Genomic DNA, 26,765 nt, shown 5'->3' on the forward strand with positions numbered 1-26,765 from the left:
GGGGTGAGGAGGGGATGGTGGGGAACTCGTATTGTCTATTTCATGCTGTCATGCTGTTTGGCCTTTTAAGCGCATTATTGTGTTGTTTCAGAGTTCAATTCTATTCTATAATGAGGTTTTTTTTTTTTTTTTTTTTTTTTTTTTTAAGCAAAATGGGTCAAATTATTTGGTTGGTGAAAATTGTTGATTGTATGCAGAACTTTCAAATTGCATGAAATAACTGGAACAACTTACAGTAAAAATAGTGATTCCTTACTTCTCACACCATTTATAGATATGCAACTATTTTAGATGATAGGTTGAGCATTAAATAGGTTTGATTTTCTAGTTGTAATTAATTTAGTTATGGACTACAATCTTGAAGAGTCAATTCTTATTTGACTAAATTCAATAATTTTGATATGGGCAGGTGTTTACTGTCCGAGAGGTCTCCTTGCACCCAGACACAGGGGTGCACGCCCCTTGTGTTTGTGGCATAGGGGAGCTCTCAGAAAATTGTCCCTTTTGAGATATATACAATTTTTTTTTTTGGGAAAAGGAAGCATAAAAGATAGTGTGGCTTCTGCGCCTAGACACAAAATGGGGCGAAATGACCATTCCACCCCTGTTGATGCTTCTACGTGTGTTCCCATTTGACCCTCATGCTGGTGTAGGGGCCACGCAGACTTTCATGGAATCCTCTCCCCATATATATATATATTTTTATATTAATCATTTAATTACCATAAGAAGTGAGGCAAGAAATGGATGAAGGTCATGTTCAGTCTTCAGATCCAAGATCTTGGTCGGAATAGTGCCACCCTAATTTCAGAGATCCCAGATCATCATCTTGTCTTTTGTAAATCAGCCAAGTATATTGGGCAATGGCTATTCTACATCACTAGTTAGAGTAGTATCACTTGCAAGTTTTTCAACTTAATTGGAATTCTATAAGCTAAGTGAAAAGGGGGTTTGATGGAAATGACTGAATTACATTGAATTGCTAACTGCTGGGGGGAAGCAGAAGGTAGATGAATTTATATTGATTCTGGTGGAAGTGATCTTCCATTTTGCTGCTCTAATTTAACAATTTTGCTTAGTTGGCAATTTCCTTTTCATATACTTGTACTGGTAGACTAACGAGTTATGTATGTTCAGTTAGCCAATCAATGCAGATACTAGTGTGTCTTACCGATTGAACATGTTTCAAGTGCCGTATGCGTTTCCTATTTCTTGTTATTCTGTGTGGATTGCATGTGGTTAGCAGCTGCTTGCACTTTTCATCCTCTTGGATTGCTTTTTTTAATTTTTGATCATTGTACTTGAAAAATGCTCAAAAGATATGTTTCACATGGTTCTGTCATGTTTCATGAAATACATGATTTTTTTTCCCGAAGTGATGGAGATGTATTAATTTTCCTATATTTGATGGATTGAGCCGTTTATAGTAAAATGATATGTTTCAATTTAATAAACAGGGGAACTTTGATATGTGCAACCAATCAAGATGCTGAACAATCATTCAAAAAGACTGTTGAAGTGGATAGGCTAATAGATATGCTAAGGGATGCAAATGCAGCTGATGTAAGTAGATCATTTTCACGATATTTATTTATATATTCTACTTCTATTTGTAGGTAACAAATCAACTGGACCTCTAATATTTTAAGCATCAATACTGGTGCTATTGCTGGATTGCTGTTGGAGTAGGAAGAAACTTAGAGGTACTTGGGTGGATGTGCAGATCACATGGGCCTGCTCATTTATTAAATGGCAGGTGCAGACAGGAATTTTTTCTTTGGGGGTGGGGGTTCGCTCAAACTAATAACATAAATGCATGTATATGAGAAAGATGTAAATAGCTTGGCTATGTATTATCTGAACAATATTTAATTTTGACATATAACATTAAAGAGGTAGTGGGTCAAACAGGTATGCTAGTCTACACTTCTTCAATCTGAACACAAACTGTTTATTGAATGGTGGGCTAGTAATGTCATGCTGTATTTGTGTTCTATAAAATTTGCATAAGCTAGAACCGTCTGACTTAGAGTTGTGTTCTTTTCGGGTTGGTGGTGTTGTGTTGGAAATTGCCAACTCTGTGAAACTGAATACTAGTTATGTGAAAGATCTAACATCCAAGTATTATGGCCACGATAAACTGATGGACTTGCACAACAGTTTTTACGACAGAGAAAATTTGTGATGTATTTACTTGTTAATAAAATAAAATCCAGCCTAGTTTAGATTAAACTTCTTGACATCATAATTTCCAAAGTACTAATAATATCACTCCTAAGACTAGTGGGACTTAAAGTTTTGGATCCGTTATTGGCCTTAAGGGGGGTTAGTATGCCTATGTTTTTTTGGTCTGTGCTAGAAATCCTTCAAGAAGTGTGGAGATATACATAGCGGAAGTGCAGGGAAAAGGACCTATGTGTTGCTGGATCCTCCATAGAAGATCTCTACCATAAACTGACTTTATCATATTGTTGTATCCCTTCATGCAAGATCTCTATCAAAAAATGACTCAATCAAATCATTGTTATTGTGTTATCTATGACAACCATTTGGGTCGGTAGCTAAAGGTGAGGGAACTGGTCGTCTGGTCCCTGAAAGGGCATGCTTTGCGGCAAGAGATCATCTTGGAAGGACAAATCCATTGGGCTGATGGATATTTTGGATCCATATTTCTTATGCTGATGGATGCACTAATGCTAGAAGTACCATGCAGAGATTGGTTATTGGCAAGGTTTTGCCTTGTTGTGCTTTTGAAATTAACATTTACTGTTAGGACTAATTTTTTTTATTTATTTTCTTTTTTACACAGCTTCAGAAGCTTGTAGCTGAAAATATCCTTGCATTCAATGAGATTTTCTGGATACGGCTTGCAGCTAGAACCGAGACATGCAAATCTGAGGATGATAAAGCATGGTTTTGACTTGGTTGATTTTGAGTCTCTATTCAAAAATGTTTTGATGTTGTCCCATTTCAGTTCTTGATTTTTAAAGATTTTCTTTTAATCTTAGAAGTTAGGAGTGCAATTCTATGTCTGCAGAAAGACTATGAAGAATTGGCATCATCAGTGATGAACATAGTGGATCACATTGTCCATAAGACCAAGGTAATATTCTACATTGTCTGTGAAAGTTATTGATACCTTTCACATATAATTTTTTTTTTCCCATTAGGTTCCCTTGAGTCACGTTCATCTTTGATCTTTGCTTATTTTGGCTATAGGAAAAAATAGAATCAGCAACCGATGTCCTCAAGGAAATTTTGAGACCTGTTGTCAATGATGTGGAAGAGATATCATGGCCTCCAAAAGATTCTGGGGCTCTCTCTCTGATGGAGAAAGTAAGTCAACCTTTGACTGTGATTTGAATCACTCCATAACATAATCTCTCTTAAGGTGACCTAGAATAGAGCATGTCGATTGGTTTATCCTGCCTGAATAGAAAAGTTAAAAAAAAATTTCCTTGAATTTGAGCTGGTCTTTCTTTGTTGTCACTGTACATCACATAGCTAAATTGTCATTTACTTCATGATTTAAAGAAGCTAATGCAGATCAATCAGAGGATTTTCTGGTGGTGGTTTTTCTTCTAATATAGGAGGAAAGAGTCTGCTAGCAGTGGCTCTGCAAGGATGGGAAAGAAATGGAATCTTAAGGATGAGGGGAAGGGAGAGAAGAGAGAGAAGAGAGAGAAGAGAAAAGAGGAGGAGAAGAGAAGATTTCAGGTCTGGGATACCAATCCTGTAAGCACTGCTCAATAACACTAAATCTAAAATTGAATGGGGGGGGGGGTATTACATATATGAAAACATTTTAAAATTCCTAAAATTGACTCATAAAAAGACTCCTAATACTCTAACACACTGGAATGTACTGAAGACAGAACTCTATCTAACTATTAAGTATCAGAATCTAATTTAAATACTTAACTAAAAAAGACTCTTTCCAGACTAATAAACTAACTTAACAGCATGAGACCCACACAATCTTATCTCTATACTTAGTCCCGTGTACAAGATTAAGACACCAAATATGTGCCTATAAAGGAGGCCTATTACATCAATAAACCCAAAAATTAGAAGCCGAAGGTCCATAAAACCCAACCATGGGCTAAAATAAAGTCGTTGAGGCCTGATTGGTGCAATTGGGCAATCTTAACTGCATCATACTGTTTAGGCTAGAATACTAGTAGAAATTTTGCATGAAGATTATTGTGTCCTTATTACATTCCTAAAGAGCTATACTGTAGTAGTTTGTAGCATTTTTTTGAATTTATGAAAAGACATTTTTCTTTATGGTCCTTCAGGAATTAATTCAAAGGGAACAAGAAGGACAGCTAGATGAGGGGTTTCTTTCAGAAGTTAATGCACAATTACGGCAAGTATGTCTTGTCTCCTTTTTTTTTTCTTTTCATTTTCTCTATTTTATTATACTTATTTTAGTTAGGGGCCTTAGGGCTGATGTTGTTGGAAGATAGGAGTCTTTTTTATATGTCAAATAATTAAAATGCTTACAAATTAAGTCCCATTGGCCTAGGGGGATCAAATTGCCCCCTTTGTGTTACCATGCTATGATTAATTTTAACTAAAAGATCTTTCTTTCTTTTTTTTTTTTTTTTTTTGTGGGGGGGGGGGTTGAGACCAATTGATTGTAATGGAAAAATTAGTAATAGGACTAAAAAACTCCACCTGATTTTAGGTCCTAGGAATTAAAACAATTTCCTAGAAGGTGCCTAATTCCATTAAATTAATCCTGGTTTCATTATTTGTTGCGAGTACTAGAATATCTTACCTTCCACCTGGTCATTGGTTATTGGTCATTGGTCGTTGGCCCTTGGATTTGGAAGGCCTTGGGCTGGTAAATGCCCATCCGGTTTCCCCTTTTTAACATGCCATTCTTGTCCGAACAACATTACTCTATCCACTTGCATATTTTATGCCTTCTTACCCATCTTAAAATCTTTGGATTTTGGCGGCCTTTGAGACCTGAACAGGATACTGGTCTCTTCCATTTTTGTCTGAAGGAGGTTCAATTTTTGTGCAACAGTGTACTGGTCTGTCAAGAATGACTGCAATTTCCCTCAATTCCTTTATTCTCTTCTGCAACAATGTTCTGGTTCTTTTCATCTTAATGTGGTCATGGAAATTCCTCATTTCTCCTATAATCAAGGTTTTCAATTGATTGCTTGTGCTAAAAGATGTCAACACCCGTGACATGATTCAAACAAGGTGTAACAGTCGGTCATTATAGAATGCCAATTCACTAATCATTTGACAGTATGTCTTCCGTCAGTTCCCAAATTTGTTGCAATTTCTTTTTGCTTTGTTATTTTATAGTAGGTTTCTACTTCAAAGTGAGGACTTTTATGTGGTTTGGCACTCTTCTTGCTCTGACCAGATGGCATGACGATGTGGAAACGTGTTGTGAATTTATCATATTTATTTTATGGGGTATGAGTAAGAGGGGATGAACTCCAAAATGTTCCATGAGCATGCTCATTTATAGGATATTGTCAACGCAATATTTTTTTTTAACCCGAATATTATCTAGGACCCGGGGAAGCCCCTAAAATTTTATTAAATAAGAGAAACAAAATAATGAATAAACAAAGGGGCGGACATAGCCCGCCTTACCCCAACCCATTAGATACAAATCACTCTGACACTCGCAAAACCCAAAAGGAAAACCTACAAAAGAGGAAAGATTACATTCTAAAGATTGGTAATCCCACTTTATCTTCCCGAATGATGTAACTAATAATAGATGGGAGAGCATTATCACCATGGAAAACCGAATTTATAGTAGATTCATATGCAAAGTTGGCTAACCAATCCGCTGCGCGATTGCTTTCCCGAAATGAAAAGGAGATATGAGCTCCCAGGGAATCACAGAGGTTGATTACTTCCTGAAACCAATATCAACAGCTCGACATGGTACATGATCTTTAAGAGATAAGTCTCACAATCAGGGAGGAGTCAGAATTAATATAAAAGTCAGAGAGGCCCAAATCCTTACACAATACCAATCTATTTCTAAAGGCTCTCATCTCTGCTACCGAATTTGTACACCCCCCATAAAAATTGGAAAAGGCTGCCAGAACATTCGACGCAATAATGTTAATGCTGCTTATTGGTCTCACTTTATGCATACTACTAGAGACATATTTATTGACTGGTATTAGTGAGGCATGATTGAAGTGCTCTGCTATCACCGTGGTGCAGTTATGTATACTTCTTTTTGCTCAATTGGTATTGCTGACTAAGTAAAGCTGAGATCTTTTCCATGCTTGAGGGCCTGAGACTGACTCACAACACTCGCTCTCTGATGGATGGAGCCGATAATTCCTTGGTTCATCGGTTACTATGATGTTTTTGAAGGACCTTTGTGGTACTTACACTAAATCAAAGGGGCCTGCTCTGGAGCTAATATTAAGATGAACATCTAATATGCTGAGATGCCAGGATCAGCTGACGTTTTAGCGATTGCTTTTGTCTGAAAGGATGTTTTACACCCCTCGCTCGGTTGGTTTGATTTGGGCTGGCTAGCCTTTTGGTTTTTGTTTGATAAGTGTTGTTTTGGGGCTCCTCAATAGTTTATGAAGCTCTACCACTGATGATAAAAAAAGAGAGTTGTTGATGTTCTCTTTTTTTCTGTGATTTTATTAGAATTATCTGTCCAAGAAAATAATATTGATTAGAATTTTTGCAAGAACATGATAGTTGACAGAGCTTCGTTGATGGTTGTCGCAGTGGAATTTAACTTTACAGACATCCTGTAGGCATTGAAGAATGTTAATATCTATATTCAACTGGTCTCAAACAAAATGTTAATATTAACTTGAATATGTGCACACTATTTAACAAGGTTTTTTTTTGTAATCAATCCGGGGCCTTTGTCTAGGTTTGCTGAACTAAGTGCACATCCAAGTTTAATGACTAAATTTGAATAAACTTATTTAAGAAGTCAAATTTCTTAAAAGATGAAGAAAAAAGCAAGAGTGTGATGTATTAGGTCATGGGGCATTTGATCCAAAGTTCACAACGTACCTGCATCCAGGACATTGTCAAAGTCATAGGATGTCATGCAAATGGTGTGGTTCTATGGTGTTTGGTCTATCCTATATATATATATATATATATTGCAACGAATATATCAAGCCAAAATATTTTCCAAATTTGATATGAAATCCGGATTCTGGCAGATCCAAATTCATGAAAAAGATCGTTATAAAACTGCCTTTACAACCCCCTTTGGTCTCTATGAATGAAATGTCATGCCATTCGGCCTAAAAAATGCTCCCAGTGAATTCCAAAAAATATGAATGACATCTTTAATTCATATGGACAATTTACAATTGTCTATATTGATGATGTTCGAGTTTTTTCAGATTCAATTGAGCAGCATTTCAAACATTTGCGAACCTTTTTCCAAATTATAAAATCAAACGGCCTCGTCCTTTCAAAAAGAAAAACGGAGTTTTTCCTCACCAAGGTCCGCTTTCTCGGACATTTTATTGAAAAGGGTACCTTAACCCCTATCGATCTGACTATATCCTTTGGTGACAAATTTTCCGACCAAATATTAGACAAAACCCAGTTACAAAGGTTCCTAGGAAGTTTAAACTATGTCCAAGACTTCCTTCCCCAAATTAGTAAAATTACTGAGCCATTATATCTCAGGCTCAAAAAGAATCCAGCACCTTGGTCTTTTGCTCAGACCAATGCCGTTCAAGCAATCAAAAAATTGGTTAAAGAGATTCCCTGCCTTTTTATCCCTAATCCTGAGGCTCAAAATTTGTTGAAACTGACGCCTCTGATGTTGGATATGGTGGAATTCTCAAACAAAAACTTCCAAATTCCAACAAAGAACAACTTGTCTAGTTTACCTCTGGTATCTGGAACTCTGCACAAAAGAACTATAGCACTATCAAAAAAGAAGTTCTTTCCCTAGTTCTTTGCATGCAAAAATTTTAAAATGCATTATTAAATAAACCATTTTAGTTCGTGTTGATTACAGTGCTACTAAATTTGTTTTACAAAATGATGTCTCAGACTTAGCGTCAAAACAGATTTTTGCCCGATGGCAAGCTTTACTCTCAATTTTTTACTTTTAAATTGAATATATTAAAGGAGAATCTAATTCTGTTCCTGACTTCCTTACTCGTGAATTCCTACAGGGCCAGATTCCTCAAATAAACCTTCTCAAAATGGCTCCCCCAAAAGAATCCATTTCTTCAAATTCCCTAGTTCGATCCAAATCCAGCTACGGCACTACTGCCGCTCCCTCAAATCAAATTATCACCCATAGCCAATCCTAGTTGGCTTCAGCAAACCGGCCATATTCCCATGCTGTAGTCCTTTCCTCGGCTGACGGCCCCCTTCAAACCACAAACAGAGCCAACTCTAGCCTTCAAAAAACCCAGGCCAAACCTCTCCAAACGGCTTAAGGATCTAAAATCAAGAGCCAATACCATGAAAAACCCCTCAAAGAAGATCTCTTCACTATTGAAGAAGTTCTTGAAAATTACATGGACTCTCGTTCTTCTCACCATACAGAACCAGGAGAACCCTATTTCCCTGGATTTTGGTGTAGATCGATCCTGTTATATAGTATCAGAGCCAGGTTGGTGGTGAATTCGGTTTATTTTGTTTTGCAAAGTTCTTTTCTTTTGCGTAATCATTTTATTTTTAGTAATTTGAGGGAGTATAAGCCTTTGGACTGTTGGGAGGAGTGGCAGAAGAGTGTAAGACCACGTTTGTGCCCAACTTAAATTGAAAATACCCCTTCAAATGACTAGATCTAGGAGGTTACCCCAAGTTTAACAAATCTCAAACAATGAATCGTCTATCCCGCTCTATATCGATGAAGTCGGCAAGTGAGGCAAGCACAAGTTCTAATGTGCTTAATTATGATGAACAAATAACGAACATAGACAAAAGACTTCAAAATTGGGATATGCCCAAAATTTCACAAAGAGAAGTATACCAAAATGACTGGCAAACATATTTCGAGACCAACAAAACTGTTGAACAAACCATTAATTTTACAAATGAAACGCAAGAAATCGCCCTTTTTGATCCCAGGCCTTTACAAGACCATCTCAAAAACAATTTTAATTATGTCCATATCGGCCTTGTTCAAGTGGTCATCAAACCCCTTCACCATGAAGGCCTTAACACTTCCATGTTATTGGCCTTACGTGACCAAAGATTCTTAGATTTCGATAATTCCCTTCTGGGAGCCATTAAAACTAGCCTGTGTTATGGTCTTGTCCATTTTAATGTTTACCCGGATATGTCCATAGCACTCACTGACCCAAACATTTTACATTCCCTCAAAATTAATCTTAAAACCCATGGATACAGAATGATGCACGGATCAATTCCTATTGCTATCATCCATTGTATTAAATACAAACCAATAAAAACTGTCAAACCCAGAGCCCTCAAATGATCTCCAAAAGGACAGACCCTTTACCTTGAAACCGACTGTATCCAAGGTTAAGTCGTTTATCCTAGGCTTGTTCAGTGGAAAGATATCTATTTCCCTGATTAGTAGAAATTGCAAACCACTACACCTCAACCCCAAATCTCAAACACCAATATTCAGTCCATCTCCCAAACTATAGCTGGCTTAGTAACCCTTTGGTTTAACCGACAAATGCCTCAAAGTGTCTACCAAAGTTCCCGGAGGTCTTGCTCTGATGCTTCGACCTCTTCAAATTCAAATTATTTCCCCTTAAGTCCGCCCCTTAGGACTCCTCGTCCTATCCAAAACCTTTCTGGAGTAAATTCTGGTCAAAATGTTGTCCATGGAACTTATGAGACTTCATCCTCTGTTCCAGATTCAACTCCTTCCAACCAAAATCACCCCCAATCTCTAACCCAGTCTGAGGTAGCTCCACCTCAACATGACCCAGGAGTCTATATGCTCCAAACCAACGAAGAATATCAAATCGACAAGCCCCTCCTTCGAACCGATTTCGAATCACCAAAAAATAAACCAAAACGTGATTGGTTCTTCAAAACTTTTAATCTTGTACAACAAATCAGAACAAATTGGTATAATTTATGAGAAATCTTAAGATAAATGTTTTCTTTTTTATATACTTTGATATTTATGCCCAAGACAATAATTTAGATTACCCATGGCATTATCAAGTTTGTACTCAAACTGCTACCCATAAATCTTGGACCCTTAGCACTGGTCCAACTACAACTACTATCCGTCCCCCGGTGGAGAGTATCAAATATGCCTTCAAAAACGCAGAATTAACTACTTCTCCGTTCAAAGTAGCAGAATAGGATGATCCAAATAGAAAACAAATTGAACAATTGAATTTTACAAATTTAAGTCTTTAGACCATAGGTGATCAACTCTCCCAAGTTGAGAGCCTTGTCCAACCAAAACCTGTGGCCTCTTCAATCCCGGCCACCATTCCTTCTAGTACTCCCCTTTTCAAACCTTACAATATTCCACGAACACAACAACGAGAACTCAACAAATCATATTTACTCGACCAAATAAATCATCGTCTCACGACCTTAGAAGCTCCCGAATCACCAATACAAAACCAATCAACTGTTGAATCTGTTATTCGTCAGATAGACACCCTTTAAACTCGACAGTACTTGGCGATGTGGCCAGGTTTACCACACTTAAAGCATCCTTGGGAAGTTTGATCTGGATTAAAATCTTTTTGATTTTTAGGTGCCTTGAAAGGCTTCTTGTATTTGTTATAGTTGGGTTTTGAAGAAGGTTTTTGGTAAAACTCTGGAGTTGTGAAAGGTTTGCGGGAAACGTATTTCTTTGATTTATAAAAATTTTTAAAATATTTACAAAAAGATTTGTGTTTATGTTTATGTTTTGTTGGTGGCGTAAGGGGAGCAAAACAAAATTGCTCACAAAAACCTCTTAATTCTTTTTTATAGAATTTGTTTTCCTTGTTAATTTATCTTTTTAATCTGATATCAGTGCACAGGGCTAAGCCCTCTTCATGAATCAAGTTAATAATTTGGCCGTAAGTCATTTGGTCGTAGGGAATAATCCCATCATTTTCTTTGCGAAGACGCTGTTTGATTTTTTCAGAAAATAAAGTTGGAAGACCTGTAAGAAACTTTTCTTTCCAACAGGGGAGGTTTGCATCAGGTCTGGTTAAGACGTTGGTTAAGAAGGTATCTTTATACCATTTGAAGTCGTGCAATTTCTTACACCTAAGGTTTGACAATTGTTCAGCTGTTCGGTCTTTGAGACGGGAAGGGTTACCTAAAAAGTAATTTGCTATGCTGAAAATAAGAGTATTAATAGCATCCTCTATAGGCATTCCTTCAGCATCAAGGAGGGGAGTACCCTCAGGGGTAGTTTGAACTGCCATTAAAATTTCAGTTTTTTGGTCGTCAGTCAGGACATAATCCCATCAACCTTTGAGTTGGCCGGTAAAGCCGAAAATAAGCAGGGTTGCAACAGCACTGTCGGCCGTATTTTTAATACGGTGTGCGTTACTAACCATGGTCATTTCTTGTAATTTGTTCATGAGATTATGTTCGGACAAATCATCTATGTTCCATTCATAGATGATTCCGCTTTGGTAAGAAGCTTGAGGAGCAGTTCCTCTGGCTTCAATTTGAAGGTCAGGGAAGATCGGGTGTTGGGTTGAGCTTTGGCCAATTTGGTTAACTTGGGGGATCTCCGAGTTATTGTACCCACTGAAGGGCATCATTTAGGGGTTTGTAATTAACAACCAACCTAGGAGTGCCTCTTTCAATTTCAGAGACTTTGTTAACATAGAAGTTCGTACAGCTCCAGGGGGAGGTGCTAGGCCGAATAAGTTTTTTGGCTAAGAGGTCGTTAATTTCTTGTTTACAAGTTTCAAGAAGTGTTTGATTCATTTCAGCAGGACTTGCTTTAGTCGGGATTTGGAGGTCAGAAAAATCTTTGGCGTAGGAAAGGGAAACCACATGTTTCTTTCGATGCCAGAAGGCATCGGGGACCTCAGAGCAAAGATCATGCTCGAATTTGGAATGGAGTTGGTCTATTTGGTGAATAGTTTTGGGATGGTTGATCTGCTCCACAATTCTTTGATGAAGGAGCTCAGTTTTGAGAAAATTTAATTGTTTAGTTTTGTTGGTATTTTGATTAATAGAAGTTTGAGCTTGTATGAAGGGAAAAATAACCTTTTGGCCTTGAAATTTGGTAGTTATATTGTCTTGGGTAATTTTGAATGGTTTAAGAGTTTCAAGAAATGGTTGACCGAGGATGATAGTTTGGTCAAGGTCTTTGGCCAGAAGGAAGGTTTGGGGGAGGCAAAGACCATTTTTGCAGACATGGGTGTTGGACAATTTGTATTGGACATTCAACTCGGATCCATTTGCGGTAGCAAGCCGCTGGGTAGTACGTTCATAGTACTGGGTTGGAATGACACCCTCATTGATATAGTTGAGCTGGGCTCCTGAATCAACAAGGGCAATGGTTGAGAGTTTGAAAGAGGTATTAACCACAAGGGTTATCTGGATGTACCAATTTTGGGAAGAAATACTAAGGACGAATCCAGGAGGAGGGGTGTCATTAGCAAAAGGATTTTCAAAAGGTTCATTTGGAATTGGTTCTTTGGTTGCAACTTACAAGGTTTTGTGGAGGTATCTGTCGTGATAGAAGGGATAATTGATGTTTGATAGTTTTGATTTCATGCTGCAGAGTTGCAGTAGTAGTTTTAAGGGTTTTGATTCGAGTGGAATGGTCAGGGGCTGAGATTTGTGTTTTGTCAAATTTGTGAAGTATACTTTGTAAATTGTAAGGTTGGACAGTGGTTTGATTTTTAATATTTTGCTTAAGGTGTTTGAGACATGCCTTTTTGTGTTTGGGATCTGTCAAATTATCAATGTATTCAAAAATGTTTGATTGAGGGGATGCTCGCAACATGCGAACAGATTTGGGAGCGCAGTCTATATATATATATATATATACATATACATAGGATAGACCAAACACCATAGAACCACACCATTTGCATGACATCCTATGACATTATATATATATATATATATATATTATTTTAATATAAATTGGGAATCAAATGATTGTAAGGAGGTGGGAAATATTTTGAAAAACAAATTGTGTTATGCGTGTGTCTCATTGCCTTGTTGGACTAAAGTTATTCATTTTAATTTTGGATATATACACGGCATATCTTGTCTATGTTATTAATACTTCCTGTTGGTTGTGGAATTAGGAACACTAAGCATTGTTTCAATTGAATGCACCAGAGATTGTAGCTTAATGGTCGTTAGAAACTCTCTCTCTCTCTCTCTCTCTCTCTTGTGATAACCTTTCCTGATCCTATTATTGATTTTGCTCAGTCATTTGCAGGCAAAAGAGGATGGGGATAAGCCTGGGTTGGAGGCTATGTTGCAAAAAGTCTTGCAGCTCTATGCTTCTAGAGTTCTCTCTAAACGTAGCTTTGCGAAGAAAGGTACTTGAGATTAAGTTACTCAGTTTTAGCATATGATATGGAGCAGGAACTGTTGAGTGGATTCAACTTTTTTTAGGGACCACATTAAAACTTCTCTTGGTCAGAAGGCCCATCTAGCATGGAAATGGGTCAAAAGTTGTACGAGGCTAGTGTGCAATTGTGACAGGTGATTATGTCATGAGTTTTCTATGCATACATGGTCAACAGTGGCCTTTCGCCTTTGCAATGGGTTTAGCCTGGGGGCCAACTATTAGGGGAGGTGGCGCTTGCTAATATGATGAATTTGTGGTGGTGATTATGTGAAGGGCTTACTGTTAAGAGCCTCATGCATGTTAGTGTTGATGTATACATTTAAACTGCCCTTTTCTAACAGTTCGAGCATTTATGTGAAAACGTGGGTTGTATGCTCTCTCTTCCCTTTCTCCCCACGATCCCCTCTCTGTTCTCTCCCGTTCCCTTCTCTCCCACCACAAGCATATCGCCCATCATCCGATCTGATGAGGTTCTGCATTGTGGGTACAGAGGACAAAACATTTAGACTAGTAAGAGCTGATGTGCCAAGCGGATAAAGCATTGATTTTGAAGTTTTGGGATATCCTCTCTGATGTTGGTCTTGAATTATGTGAGGAATAATATGAATAGCTACTAATGATTTAATCAGTGAAGTTGATTCCTGCAAGGTTATTAAACAGACTCTTCATGCCTTAAGTGTCTTTCTTAGTTTCTTCATTAATAATTAGGACACTGAATTAGGGATATATTACTCCAACGATTAGCTCAGTTGGCTAGTATAAACACCTCAAAGTTAAGAGGTCATGAGTTCAACTCTCCTGGGGCCTACCCATCAGGAAAAAAAGGGCACTGATGCACTGAACAACAAAGTTGAGTAGGTCAGAAGCATGTAGTGAAGGGTATTGCCATACTGATAAATCTTAACACAATTAGTAGGGTAACAATGTAACATTCCCCCCCCCCCCACCCTCTCTTTGCTGTGTTTTGCAGATTAAAGTTAATCAAGCGAAGGAAGAAGAGTTGTAGGTTCCATTAAATCGAAATGCTTTCTACAGTTTTCTGAACTTTTTCTGCTGAATTAATCTTTTCCTTAGTTACTTTAGGCTTACATAATTTTCACCCTTTATTGTTGTAGTTTGATTGCTTTATTTTGTAGATTTGTTTGATTTTCCAAGACAAGTGACATCTGTTTCTAGATGCTTCTTTACTCTCTGGGAATATTTCAGTTTGTTTATCTGGTGCAGGGAATGAGATTTTAAAGGCCGAAGAGTTTCTTGAGACCATAATCAAAGGTATAGTTTCCCAGAGTATCAAACTAACTACTGCTAGATGGTGGTATAATTGAGTCAAATTAGTTATGTTGGTTTCCTTAACTTTGTTTTCTCTCATTGACTTCTATTTTCTAGAAGTAGTTGCGGTGGTATCTATCTACCCACTACTTCAAGATTTTCGTCTTCTGCAGAAGAGATTTTCATAGTTCTAAAATTTTTCCTTTTTCATAGATTTTTCTCTACCTTTCATGGAGATTTGGACTGTTGTGGCGTTAAAGGGCTGGAGTTTGACGCTTCATAGAGTTTTTCTCAGAACAGTACTATGGATTCACCATTTTCTTGGAGGATACATTTTCTGGTTATCGTTATGTTTCAGTAAACTTTTGGGAAGCGAATGGGGTGGTGGTTGGTTGGCAGGTTAACATGGGTCATGCATACATAGCCTGTCAAAACGCAGGCATGGGAGGAGTTGCATGATTTAGGCATAAACCCTCTGCCCCCAAAAAACCTCCCCCCACCCCCCCCCCCCCCCCAAAAAAAAAAAAAAAAAAAAAAAAAAAAAGAAATTCTCGTTATCACGTTTAAATTACCAGCTACCATGATCTGATTCTGTTTTCCCTCAGGAAAATTGAGGGATAATCATGTAGATAGCCTAATAGAATGACCATTCCACCAGATTGACTTGGAGTCAAGGAGGTGGAATCAATAGTCCCCCTCCCTTTGATTACTCAACAGTTGATTATTCTATTTCAGAATGTCAGTAAGAAAAGAAAAATCAATTTAGTATTTTCTTAGTGTGGTCAAGGTAAAAAATCAGCCTGATAGAATGATCATTCTACCGGAGTGACGTGCTGGCAGATTTTTTCCTTGACTATGTATAAACTTGCAATAGAAACTGGCAACTAGGATCATTAGGCCTTTTTAATTTTGGTTTACTGCTAGCTGCTGCTATGGCATTCCTTCTTGAAAATCAGATGTGTACTATGGTGTCTTTCTTTGGGCCCTCTGTGCATATCCTGTAGGTGTCCAACTAGGCATAATCTGCGAGGACCTTACCAAAAATTATTATTTTTTGCCAACCTGCAGCCCCTGAGGAAGAATGGAATAGACTGCTGATCAATGGTTTGACTATTGGAAAAGGAGAAGTTTTGCCAGATGAATTATATGCTGTCATTAATAAACGGATTGAACGTACTTTGATCCGAACGGTAAGATACACCAGGGGTCTTAAGTAGAAACAGTTTCAAATGCTTTTGCTTTCTTGATGTTGCTTTTTGTTGCTGCAGGAGGGTGGTTCTTACCAGCAGCGTGTTCTAACCGAGTATATTAAGGGCATCCAGTCAAGAACGGAAGATATTGTCCAAGTACTTCAGGGCAAGCCACCATTGTGAATTAGGCTGAAGTCGAATATAGTTATTTGTGAATGTATCAACTGTGGAGATAAGTACCTTTCCACCGAGAAAACGTGGAAAATGAAGAGAGGAGCCAGGGGATCCATTAGCCTGGAAACATGGATTGATTGGAGAATGTTCGTGCACTGCTACATTGGATCTAAATATGGAGCAGTTCATGGGCTGTCATCCCTGGTGCCTTATAGAATATGTTATATATGTCATTTATGATTACACAAACATGATGCTTAGCTGGAGCTAATCATGATAGATTTACAGCCAAATCCTACTGCAGTTTCATCGCTTTGGTTTGGAAATGTTATGGATATTCATATTGCAGGTTTAGAAATATAGCAGTACACAACTACACATGTTCTTCAACAACCCACAATTGTATAGAGACATGAAGCAAAACAATTGCTTATGTTAGAAACTCTTGAGAATGTGTTATAGACCCAAAATCGAGTCAAAGAATGCATACCAAACAAAGCTTAAGTTTTCGTGTATGCGATTAATATCATAGAAAATATCATTAAACAGGCAGTAGTTGGAATGAAACCTTCACAACATTCCCCCCCCCCCCCAAAAAAAAAAAAAAAAACGACAGGTGGATTCTCCTTGCTAAACTTTTCCTCCCTTGTCTCTTGGAGGGGTTAGATGGCCGACTACATTACTTGTGCTGGTGCTGCTCTATTTTTATCTCCTTGGTTGCTATTTGCTAGTATCACTAAAATCCATATGAAGTAGCCTCTTTAGTTTTTTGGTATACATTTTTTTGTCTTAATGAAACACATTAGAAGGTTTTAGGACAAGGAATGCTATCAGTTCGTATGGTCCTATACCCAGACATGTGGGGGTGAAATGACCAACCAACCTCTATTGGAGTTCGTGTTTTCTTGTGTTGAGAACTTCTCATTCTCTCATAGAAGCCTGCATTCATGCAGAGGACGAGTAAAACCAGTTGGAGCACTGAGCAATGGGAGGGGGGGATGAGGTAATGAAATTCCCATGGGTTGAACCACACCACAGGCGGAAGTCCACTCCTTTCAGTCTAGTATGAGTGGCTGGGCAGGTTTTATTTATTTCTTAAGGGGGAGGAGACTTTGCTAGAATCATACCCCATTTATTTATTTATTTTTAATTGATTTTGCATGATAATTTGTCTTAGAAATAAAACAAGCCAAAGTCCATTTGTTAACCCATTTGTGCATTAGGCTAAAACTATTTTAGTAATCTTGATTGCATTGGGTCAAAATGATTTAAAAACTGGAAACCTTAATAAGCTACCAGTTTCTGGGATTTATACGTTTAGTTTTGGTGTTGGAGTTGGAAACTTCAATTGAAATTATATGAAAACTTACAAGTTAAGTTCCTCACTAGGATAAAATTAAAATAAGAAGATTAAAATGGGTCTTATAGAACAAATGGAAAACTAAGTTTTTCAACTTGATTTGCCTTTTTCAAAACTTGATGACTTAAGCAAATTATATTTTTTTCCCCTTCCCATACAAATGAGGGATCGAGAGTTTTGTTTAGTTATAGATCAACCTTATGATCTATAAATTATATATGGTCTAAGGAAAATAAAAAATAAAAGACACAATCAATAAGTTTTGCATGACCCAGGCAAAAATACTGAATCGACTTGATGAAAACTTGGATCGACTCATATTTGACCTATCATATCTACAATTTGAACAAGTTTTCATGACTAGTGATCAGGTTGCATGTATTTTTTGACTTGACTCCGACGGAAAGCCAAGTTAACAATCATTGTCTCTTATTCTCTTATTGGGTGTTTTACAAAAATAATAATAATAATAATAACGAAATTCTTGTAATCAAGATAGATCACAGCTGATTCCAATCCAAATCGACCGTTTCAATCCATCCGATTCCAAGTTTTCAGACAATGGGTAGTAGTAGAATATAACATGGGGCCGTGACAAACAAATCTCAGATCTGCAGTACACATGCAAGACTGTCAACGTTCTTCAAAAGATCACAACCGTTCAAATCGCAATCAGAAAAGCTTAAGACTTAAGCCTAATCAGATGACGATCTTGGAAAGATCACGACCGTTGAATGACAAACAACAACGCTTAAGACTCAATTCCATATATAATTTAGGAGGGTAACAACCCCCATATGAACTAAGTGATTTCGATATAGGAGAAAAGAAATTAAAATAAATTCGATTCGAGTGCTTCCCTCAGTTCTCCCGTATCACAATTTCTAGAGAGAGAGAGAGAGAGAGAGAATCAAATCACAGGTCTCGTTTCGTTTATTTTGCATTTTGGATGCCCTTTCCCCGCTCTCTCTCTATATTCACTCCTTCTCACAGCACTGTCACTGGTTGCCCAGATCTACCAGGGGACCTCTCTGTCAAATTTGTTTATCTTATCAGCACTTCCGATCTGCTGCCTCGTCACTGACCTCCGATTCCCTTCCTCTATTGCTGTCGATTGTGGGCGATTCGGAAGCAGTGATGGATTCAGCTTGATCTGGACTTCTTAAATTTGAGGTAAATTTCTCACAATTCGTCTCATGATCTCTCTCATTTTATCTATGTAGATCTATTTCGGTTTCGTACCGCTAAAGTGGTTGCCCAAGGCTGTGTTGATAGACAATTTGAACTAGTTTCAATGTATTGAGGGATTGGAGGATGTGGTAGTTGTTTCCCTGTGGTGCTGAAAGCTGTGAATCTATTTGCTTTGTGTTGACGTTCTTAGGGTTTTGAGACTTGAGTCGGGACGATGCTGACGAAATTTGAGACCAAGAGTAATCGGGTAAAGGGGTTGAGTTTTCATACTAAGAGACCATGGATTCTTGCGAGTCTTCACAGTGGTGTGATCCAGCTTTGGGATTACAGGATGGGGACTCTTATCGACAGATTTGACGAGCACGATGGGCCCGTTCGAGGTGTCCATTTCCATAAATCTCAGCCCTTGTTCGTCTCCGGAGGTATGGAACCATGCCACTACATGAACTGTTCGGTACTTCGGTCTGGTTTGCTGAGCAATGTTGTTATTCAACTTTTCTTCATGGATGCATGATGTGCGAGTCTTTTGCTTTCATTTGGTTTTATTTTCCAATTCAATTTTGTGTTACTCGAATCATATATTGCTTTCGTACACTCTACCTCATAGGATCTGTTGCTCTAGTTACTGTTTTGTTGTGCAAGACATTGATCCAGGAAATATATGTGTTTTCTCACCCTTCATTGTGTTGGTCAGATGTTTTACTTTGGCATCCTTTCAGCTGACAACTAGTCTTTTGATAATGACTTAACTATCGGAACACTTAATGACAAATAATATTTCTGTAGAATATCTGGTTGTGGTTACTTATACCGTTATTCATTGTAGTGCGTACTTTTGTTTTTTGTACAATTCATGCCCGATCTATTCTTTCTGTGGGCACATTTTCTTGCTATATGAATAACATTGTTTTTTGCAGGAGATGATTACAAAATCAAAGTGTGGAATTACAAGATGCACAGATGTCTGTTTACTCTTCTCGGGCATTTGGATTACATTCGTACTGTTCAATTTCACAATGAGTACCCATGGATTGTTAGTTCAAGTGATGATCAGACTATCAGAATATGGAACTGGCAATCTCGCACCTGTATTTCTGTTTTAACTGGCCACAACCATTATGTCATGTGTGCCTCCTTCCATCCTAAAGAAGACCTTGTTGTTTCTGCCTCCTTGGATCAGACAATTCGTGTTTGGGATATTGGTGCTTTGAGGAAGAAGACAGTGTCCCCTGCAGATGACATCCTGCGGCTGAGTCAGATGAACACGGATTTGTTTGGTGGTGTTGATGCTGTTGTTAAGTATGTCTTAGAAGGGCATGATCGGGGAGTCAACTGGGCTGCATTCCATCCAACCCTGCCTTTAATCGTGTCTGGAGCAGATGACCGCCAAGTGAAACTCTGGCGCATGAATGGTAATGATATGAAAATCTGCTGTTTCTGTTTTCTCTTTTGTTTCCATTTATGCCCTTTGTCTGTCTGTGTTCTTCTGTCTAGAACTTTATGGGATTATGCCAGTAAAGCCGACTTGCTCTTTTTCTTCAGATACAAAAGCTTGGGAAGTAGACACATTGAGAGGGCACATGAATAATGTCTCTTGTGTGATGTTTCATGCTAGGCAAGACATTATTGTTTCGAATTCAGAGGACAAAAGTATTCGTGTGTGGGATGTAACAAAGCGGACTGGTGTTCAGACATTCCGAAGGGAGCATGACCGGTTCTGGATTCTGGCGGCTCATCCAGAAATGAACCTTCTGGCAGCTGGTCACGATAGTGGTATGATAGTTTTCAAGTTGGAGAGAGAAAGACCTGCTTTTTCCGTGAGTGGTGATTCTCTCTACTATGTTAAAGACCGTTTCCTTCGTTATTATGAGTTTTCAACCCAAAAGGACGCTCAAGTGATCCCAATTCGACGCCCTGGTTCCACCAGTCTGAATCAGGGACCTAGGACAATGTCTTATAGTCCTACAGAAAATGCTGTCTTGGTCTGCTCAGATGTTGATGGGGGTTCATATGAACTTTATATTGTACCCAAAGACACTGTTGGAAGGGGTGATACTGGGCAAGAGGCGAGAAGAGGAGTTGGAGGTTCAGCTGTTTTTGTGGCCCGGAACAGGTTTGCTGTTCTTGACAAAAGCAACAACCAAGTGTTGGTGAAGAACCTTAAAAATGAAATTGTGAAGAAGGGTGCGCTTCCTATTCCTACTGATGCAATATTCTATGCTGGGACAGGCAATTTACTATGCAGGGCAGAGGATAGAGTAGTCATATTTGATCTCCAACAGAGAATTGTTCTTGGTGAGCTTCAGACCCCCTTCGTTAAATATGTTGTTTGGTCAAATGACATGGAGAGTGTTGCATTGTTAAGCAAGCATGCAATCATTATTGCAAGTAAGAAACTTGTGCACCGTTGCACTCTTCATGAGACAATCCGTGTGAAAGGTGGAGCTTGGGATGACAATGGTGTCTTCATATATACAACACTGAACCATATCAAGTATTGCCTTCCTAACAGTGACAGTGGAATTATCAGGACACTTGATGTTCCAATATACATTATAAAGGTATCTGGCAATACCATCTATTGCTTGGATCGGGATGGAAAGAATCGTGCGATAACTATAGATGCAACTGAGTATGCATTTAAGCTCTCACTCCTAAAGAAAAGATTTGATCAGGTTATGAGCATGATCAGGAACTCGCAGCTGTGTGGGCAGGCCATGATTGCATACCTGCAACAGAAAGGTTTCCCAGAAGTTGCCCTCCATTTTGTGAAAGATGAGAGGACGCGGTTCAATCTGGCACTAGAAAGTGGGAATATCCAGGTTGCTGTTGCTTCCGCTAAGGAAATTGATGAGAAAGATCACTGGTACAGGTTGGGTGTTGAGGCACTTCGTCAGGGTAATGCAAGCATTGTGGAGTATGCTTACCAGAGGACGAAGAATTTTGAGAGGCTATCCTTCCTGTATCTGGTAACAGGGAATCTGGATAAGCTCTTGAAAATGCTGAGGATTGCTGAAATCAAGAATGATGTGATGGGTCAATTCCACAATGCCCTCTATTTGGGTGATATTAGAGAACGTATCAAGATCTTGGAGAATGCTGGCCATTTGCCTCTTGCTTATGTTACAGCTGCTGTTCATGGTCTCCAGGATGTTGCTGAGCGGCTTGCTTCTGAGCTGGGGGATAATGTTCCCACTTTGCCAGAGGGGAAAGTACCATCCCTTCTGATGCCCGCATCACCTGTTATTTGTGGCGGAGATTGGCCATTGTTGAGAGTTATGAAAGGAATTTTTGAGGGTGGATTAGACAATGTGGGTAGGGGTGCCCAAGAGGAAGATGAAGAGGCTGCTGATGCTGACTGGGGTGAGGATTTGGATATTGTTGATGTGGAGGGCTTGCAGAATGGAGACATTGGCATAGTGGTGGATGAGGATGGGGAAGTACATGAAGAAAATGATGAGGAAGGAGGATGGGACCTTGAGGATCTGGAACTCCCACCTGAAGTGGATACCTCGCAAACTGCCACTAGTGCTCGTTCTATGGTGTTTGTTGCACCAACACCTGGCATGCCGGTCAGTCAGATCTGGACACAGAAATCGTCTCTTGCAGGTGAACAAGCAGCAGCTGGAAATTTTGATACTGCCATGCGCTTGCTAAGCCGGCAACTGGGCATAAAGAACTTTGCTCCTTTGAAGCCAATGTTTCTTGATCTACATACAGGCAGCCATAGCTACTTACGTGCTTTTCCCTCAGCTCCTGTGAATCCATTGGCACTTGAAAGAGGATGGAGTGAGTCTGCTAACCCCAATGTGAGGCTTCCACCAGCCCTTGTGTACAATTTCTCTCAATTGGAAGAGAAGCTTAAGGCAGGTTACAAGACCACGACAGGTGGGAAGTTCACCGAGGCTTTAAGGCTTTTCTTGAGTATACTTCATTCCATTCCTTTGATTGTGGTTGAATCAAGGAGGGATGTTGATGAAGTGAAAGAGTTGATTATCATAGCAAAAGAGTATGTGCTGGGCTTGAAAATGGAGCTCAAGAGGAGGGAAATTAAAGACAATCCAGTACGTCAGCAAGAGCTTGCAGCATACTTCACCCACTGCAACCTGCAGATGCCACACTTGAGACTAGCATTGTTAAATGCCATGACTGTTTGCTACAAGGCGGGGAACCTTAGCACAGCAGCTAACTTTGCAAGGCGGCTTATGGAGACCAACCCCACCATTGAGAACCAAGCAAAGACAGCAAGACAAGTCCTCCAGGCTGCAGAAAGGAACATGAAAGATGTGAGCCAACTCAACTACGACTTTAGAAACCCATTTGTGGTTTGTGGGGCAACTCACGTACCAATCTACCGTGGTCAGAAGGATGCACCATGTCCATATTGCAGTTCTCGGTTTGTGCCAGCCCAGGAAGGGCAACTCTGTACCGTATGTGATCTTGCAGTGGTTGGAGCAGATGCATCTGGTCTGCTCTGCTCCCCTTCTCAGATAGATGATTGAGCTGCCAAGGAGGGAGAGTCTTTTTCAAATTCTCCAGTTGCTGGTAGCACCGGGTATGTTGGTTGTTTTGTTTCTGTGAGCATAGGTAGGAATGTTGAAACACAATAGTCCAGTTTTCATTGGTATCTTTTGGTCTTTTTCCTTTTTGGTTATTTTTATTTTAATTTTTAATATTGATGATTATGATTTTACTGTAATAAACTTAAGAATTTTGACTTGATAGTTCCTTGTGGACGAGAATGGGAAATGGCTTGTTATATTCAGTGATAATGGCAGGCAAGATGACTGGCATGTCAGTGTATGGAGATGAAGCTGGGCAATTCAATCTTCAGCTGTGTTTGGTATGCATTCTTGGAATAGATTATGGGTCTAGAAAGCATTCTGAAGCGAGAAAACAGAGAAGCATCGGGTTTCAGAATATGTTCTAGATCCAGAAATCTATTCCAAGAGTGCATACCAATACAGCCTTAATGTTTGGTTGGGTGATTGGTGGTTGTTGCAATTGGTTGGTGATGGTTTGACACTGGTCACACTGCATTATCTCCTGTTATTATTAATTAAAATTCCTTACCAATTTCTTTTAACAAAATTGTATGTTGCTTGTGTCCGACTTTAGTTATTAATATACTGGTAGTCAATGGCCAAACTGAAACTGACACACAAGTAATTGCTAAATATAATGTCTTGGAATAAAATGTTTCTGTAGGGTCTGGTAACCCAGTTTCATTTAGTTTCAACCCTAAATTGTTGGTTCAGGAGGACGCGCGGGAGTGTGTTCAATTTGGTTTCTCCCCTTCCCTTTCCTATATACCACCTCTGTTATATATCTCTCTTCTAGTTATCTTTGCCGGTTATTGCAGAGTTGGCTGATGTTGGAGAAGAGACGGAAAAATAGCCGGGTATTTATTTCCACCAACCCTTTGTCGTCTTCTTCGCTATTTTCTGTGGTATCTTCCTCTCATGTATCTCCAGCTGAATCTCCGATGTCAGTCCATAAGAAAGCTGGGAGGGAAACTCTAAATACCCTAGTGGCAGAATCCAACACTTCGGAGATGAAAGCTGGGGGTGATCGAAGATTTTGGTTCAATTCAAGAGCATGTTTGAATCAAAACTGACCGAAACAAGAGTAAATTTTTATTTCAACTCTCTCCTTTTTATCATCAGGTGGAATAGAATTTTGAATTCGGGCTTGGTGGAGGAAGTTGAGGCTTACTTGTCAATAAAATTTGGATGAGAGGCAAAGGAACACTACTTCTTTGTTTCTTTTAAACATGAGCCCCTTGCATCAACTATGCATGTGGGTCTAAGATACCGATAAGAGTTAGACAGATACGGCCGATTTGAAATCGGTACCTGATATCGTGTTAAGGAAAATGACTAAGATGAACATTAAATTCGATGTGGACCATATGAAGGATAGTCCATCTACGCAATGGTCAAAATGAGCCCCAACCCCCGTCAAAATGAGCCCCACCACCCCCCGCCCCCCAAAAAAAAAAAAGAAGAAGAGAAACAATATCATTGGTTGGCCAGTCTGCAGATAGAAGAAACTAGCGGCAATTACAATGTGGAAACGACTCTTCCTTTTTTTTTTTTGTGATAGGGGTCACTGTGAACAGGCATCAGTTTTTTTTTCTCTTCTTTTTTTTTTCGTTTTTTTGTTTGTACAAACAGGCATCAATTCACCGAGGCCCATCAGAAGCACATAATAGGGGGAGGTGGTAGGGAGAAAGGGGGTCACATATTAATCGTGTTTGAGGGGAAAAAAGGGGGTTCACATCTTGCGGTGTTTTCAATCAACACTCGGTGAAGGAAAACTTTGTCCATTACAATTTATAGGTCAGGATTGGGCTCTGACCTGGTTAAATGTGAAATCGGTAATAATTCAGCCCAGTAAAGCCCAGTAAACTAAATACACTAAGCATGGGAGGTAGCCCAGCCCGTTAGGTCTCGATCAATCATAGTTAGCTTAAACGTATTTTGAACATCTTTTCTTTCCTTTTTGTTGTCGTTTTCCGGATTAATCCCAGTGATACGGCAAAAAGCCCCAAGAAGTAGCAAAAAATGTAAAACACGTTTGTCCTTTTATTTTAGTGAAAAAGATGACTTTTTAAAACTTAAATTTTGAATTATAAAATTAATTTAATGTTGTATAAGCTTATGATCCATCCATCAAATATTAATATTTAATTAATAAGATTTAAATTGAATATAAAATTTATGTATATATACATATTTTTTGTCATTCTTGAAATGTTTGACTTCACGGAGAGATCTCTATACTAAGTCATGAAAGATAGCTAAACAGCCAATAGGCAAAGGATGAAAGCCTTGCAAAGATAAGACCTGAGAAATTACGAGTACCCCACGAAACGGTGACAAAGTCATTTAGCCGAGCCAAATTTTAAACCGTTTTAAACACGTTTTGAATAAAAAAAAAATTTGACATTCCTGTTTCAACCACGGCCTCAACACAAATTCACCGACAAAAAATTTAGACTGGTAGAATATGACAAACTGGCAATATAAAGTGTTGCAAATGAGAAAACTGCGAACCTCCAAAGTCCAGTCCAAAGTTATTACTTTTGGGTTGTTCCCCATCTAAGCAAGAGAAAACTGCATGTTTTTCTTCCCTCTTTTTTTTATTTGTTTTTTTTCTTTCGATATCTCGTATGTCAAGGCTTCACATACAGTTTCATGATGACACATACCTTATAGTTTGATTCCATAAATACCCTTAAGTGTGTTTACAAGGGCATTTATGGAAGAAAAAAGACATTATTCTGAAACTGTACATGAAGAGTTGTTGTTATATGTTAAGGCTTCCATATTAAAACCAATTGATTCAAAGTAGGGTGACCTTTTGTGGCTCTTATACTTGATAGTTGAGTCACCTACAATCGATGTAAGATTACCTCAATACTCCCCGAGTCTCCTAACGTGCAGGCTTTCTTGAGGGCTTTGCCTTCATGGGTGAAAATAGATAGAAACCCTGCAAGTTTTTTATTGTTAGATGGACTTAAATGGATCAGAAATGTATAATTGTAGTTACAGGATTATTTGTTTGAGGAACGAAGAAGGTGTAGTTACATAACTGTGATTTCCAATCAGGAACTAGTAATTCAAAGATGAGTTGAGGCTTTGGGTAGTTGTTCCAGGGGTGGTGGGTAGGTCTTAGGTCAGAAGCAAACAAAGTATTTCACCATCTTCATTAAAGTAAGCATGTGGTGAAAGTAGAACTTTTGTTGAGAAGATTCTTAATAATGAATTGGACATCCGATCAACCAATTTGGCTTTTTTTTTAACCCTGTCCACGAATGAATGTAGCCGAAGAAACCTTAGAAAATCTGGTAATTTTCACTTTATCAATCTGTTGGTAGTTGAAGAGGTGATGGAATTTCAATTATTGTGAAAGAAACATCTACCATCCTGATCAGCTTACAGAGAATCTTTCTTTTTATTGCTCTCTCTCTCTCTCTCTCTCTCTCTCTCTCTCACTCAGTGTGGCACAGGGATGGGGTAAGATTTTCCTTTCTCTCACATGGTCTGAACCCGGAGGAGAATGGTTAACAAAACAACAAAGAAAA

The 26,765-nt window shown here is 38.7% G+C and overlaps 2 protein-coding genes across 4 annotated transcripts in view; both read left to right on the forward strand.

Moving 5' to 3' along the window:
- The window catches only part of LOC122084695, a 17,780-nt gene extending 1,175 nt beyond the window's left edge, over positions 1 to 16,605 (forward strand). The window contains exons 3-11 of one of the 3 annotated variants that reach the window (XM_042653134.1): positions 1,458 to 1,563; positions 2,810 to 2,908; positions 3,038 to 3,103; positions 3,220 to 3,336; positions 4,299 to 4,373; positions 13,358 to 13,460; positions 14,699 to 14,764; positions 15,830 to 15,951; positions 16,030 to 16,605. In XM_042653134.1, the coding sequence (XP_042509068.1) occupies positions 1,458 to 1,563; positions 2,810 to 2,908; positions 3,038 to 3,103; positions 3,220 to 3,336; positions 4,299 to 4,373; positions 13,358 to 13,460; positions 14,699 to 14,764; positions 15,830 to 15,951; positions 16,030 to 16,134 (859 nt within the window). In that variant the 3' untranslated portion in view covers positions 16,135 to 16,605. The remainder of the gene's footprint in view (positions 1 to 1,457; positions 1,564 to 2,809; positions 2,909 to 3,037; positions 3,104 to 3,219; positions 3,337 to 4,298; positions 4,374 to 13,357; positions 13,461 to 14,698; positions 14,765 to 15,829; positions 15,952 to 16,029) is intronic. The other 2 variants (XM_042653135.1, XM_042653136.1) reach the window with 2 other exon arrangements.
- A 1,693-nt stretch (positions 16,606 to 18,298) lies between these two features.
- On the forward strand, positions 18,299 to 23,441 carry LOC122084040 (coatomer subunit alpha-1). Its single transcript, XM_042652035.1, has 4 exons — positions 18,299 to 18,658; positions 18,867 to 19,098; positions 19,594 to 20,088; positions 20,219 to 23,441. Exons 2-4 carry the CDS (start codon positions 18,891 to 18,893, stop codon positions 23,176 to 23,178), a joined length of 3,663 nt encoding a protein of 1,220 aa, XP_042507969.1. The 5' UTR covers positions 18,299 to 18,658; positions 18,867 to 18,890; the 3' UTR covers positions 23,179 to 23,441.
- Positions 23,442 to 26,765: the final 3,324 nt, after the last annotated feature.

The sequence above is a fragment of the Macadamia integrifolia genome, chromosome 7 (assembly GCF_013358625.1).
Source record: "Macadamia integrifolia cultivar HAES 741 chromosome 7, SCU_Mint_v3, whole genome shotgun sequence".
In the NCBI taxonomy this organism is placed as follows: domain Eukaryota; kingdom Viridiplantae; phylum Streptophyta; class Magnoliopsida; order Proteales; family Proteaceae; genus Macadamia; species Macadamia integrifolia.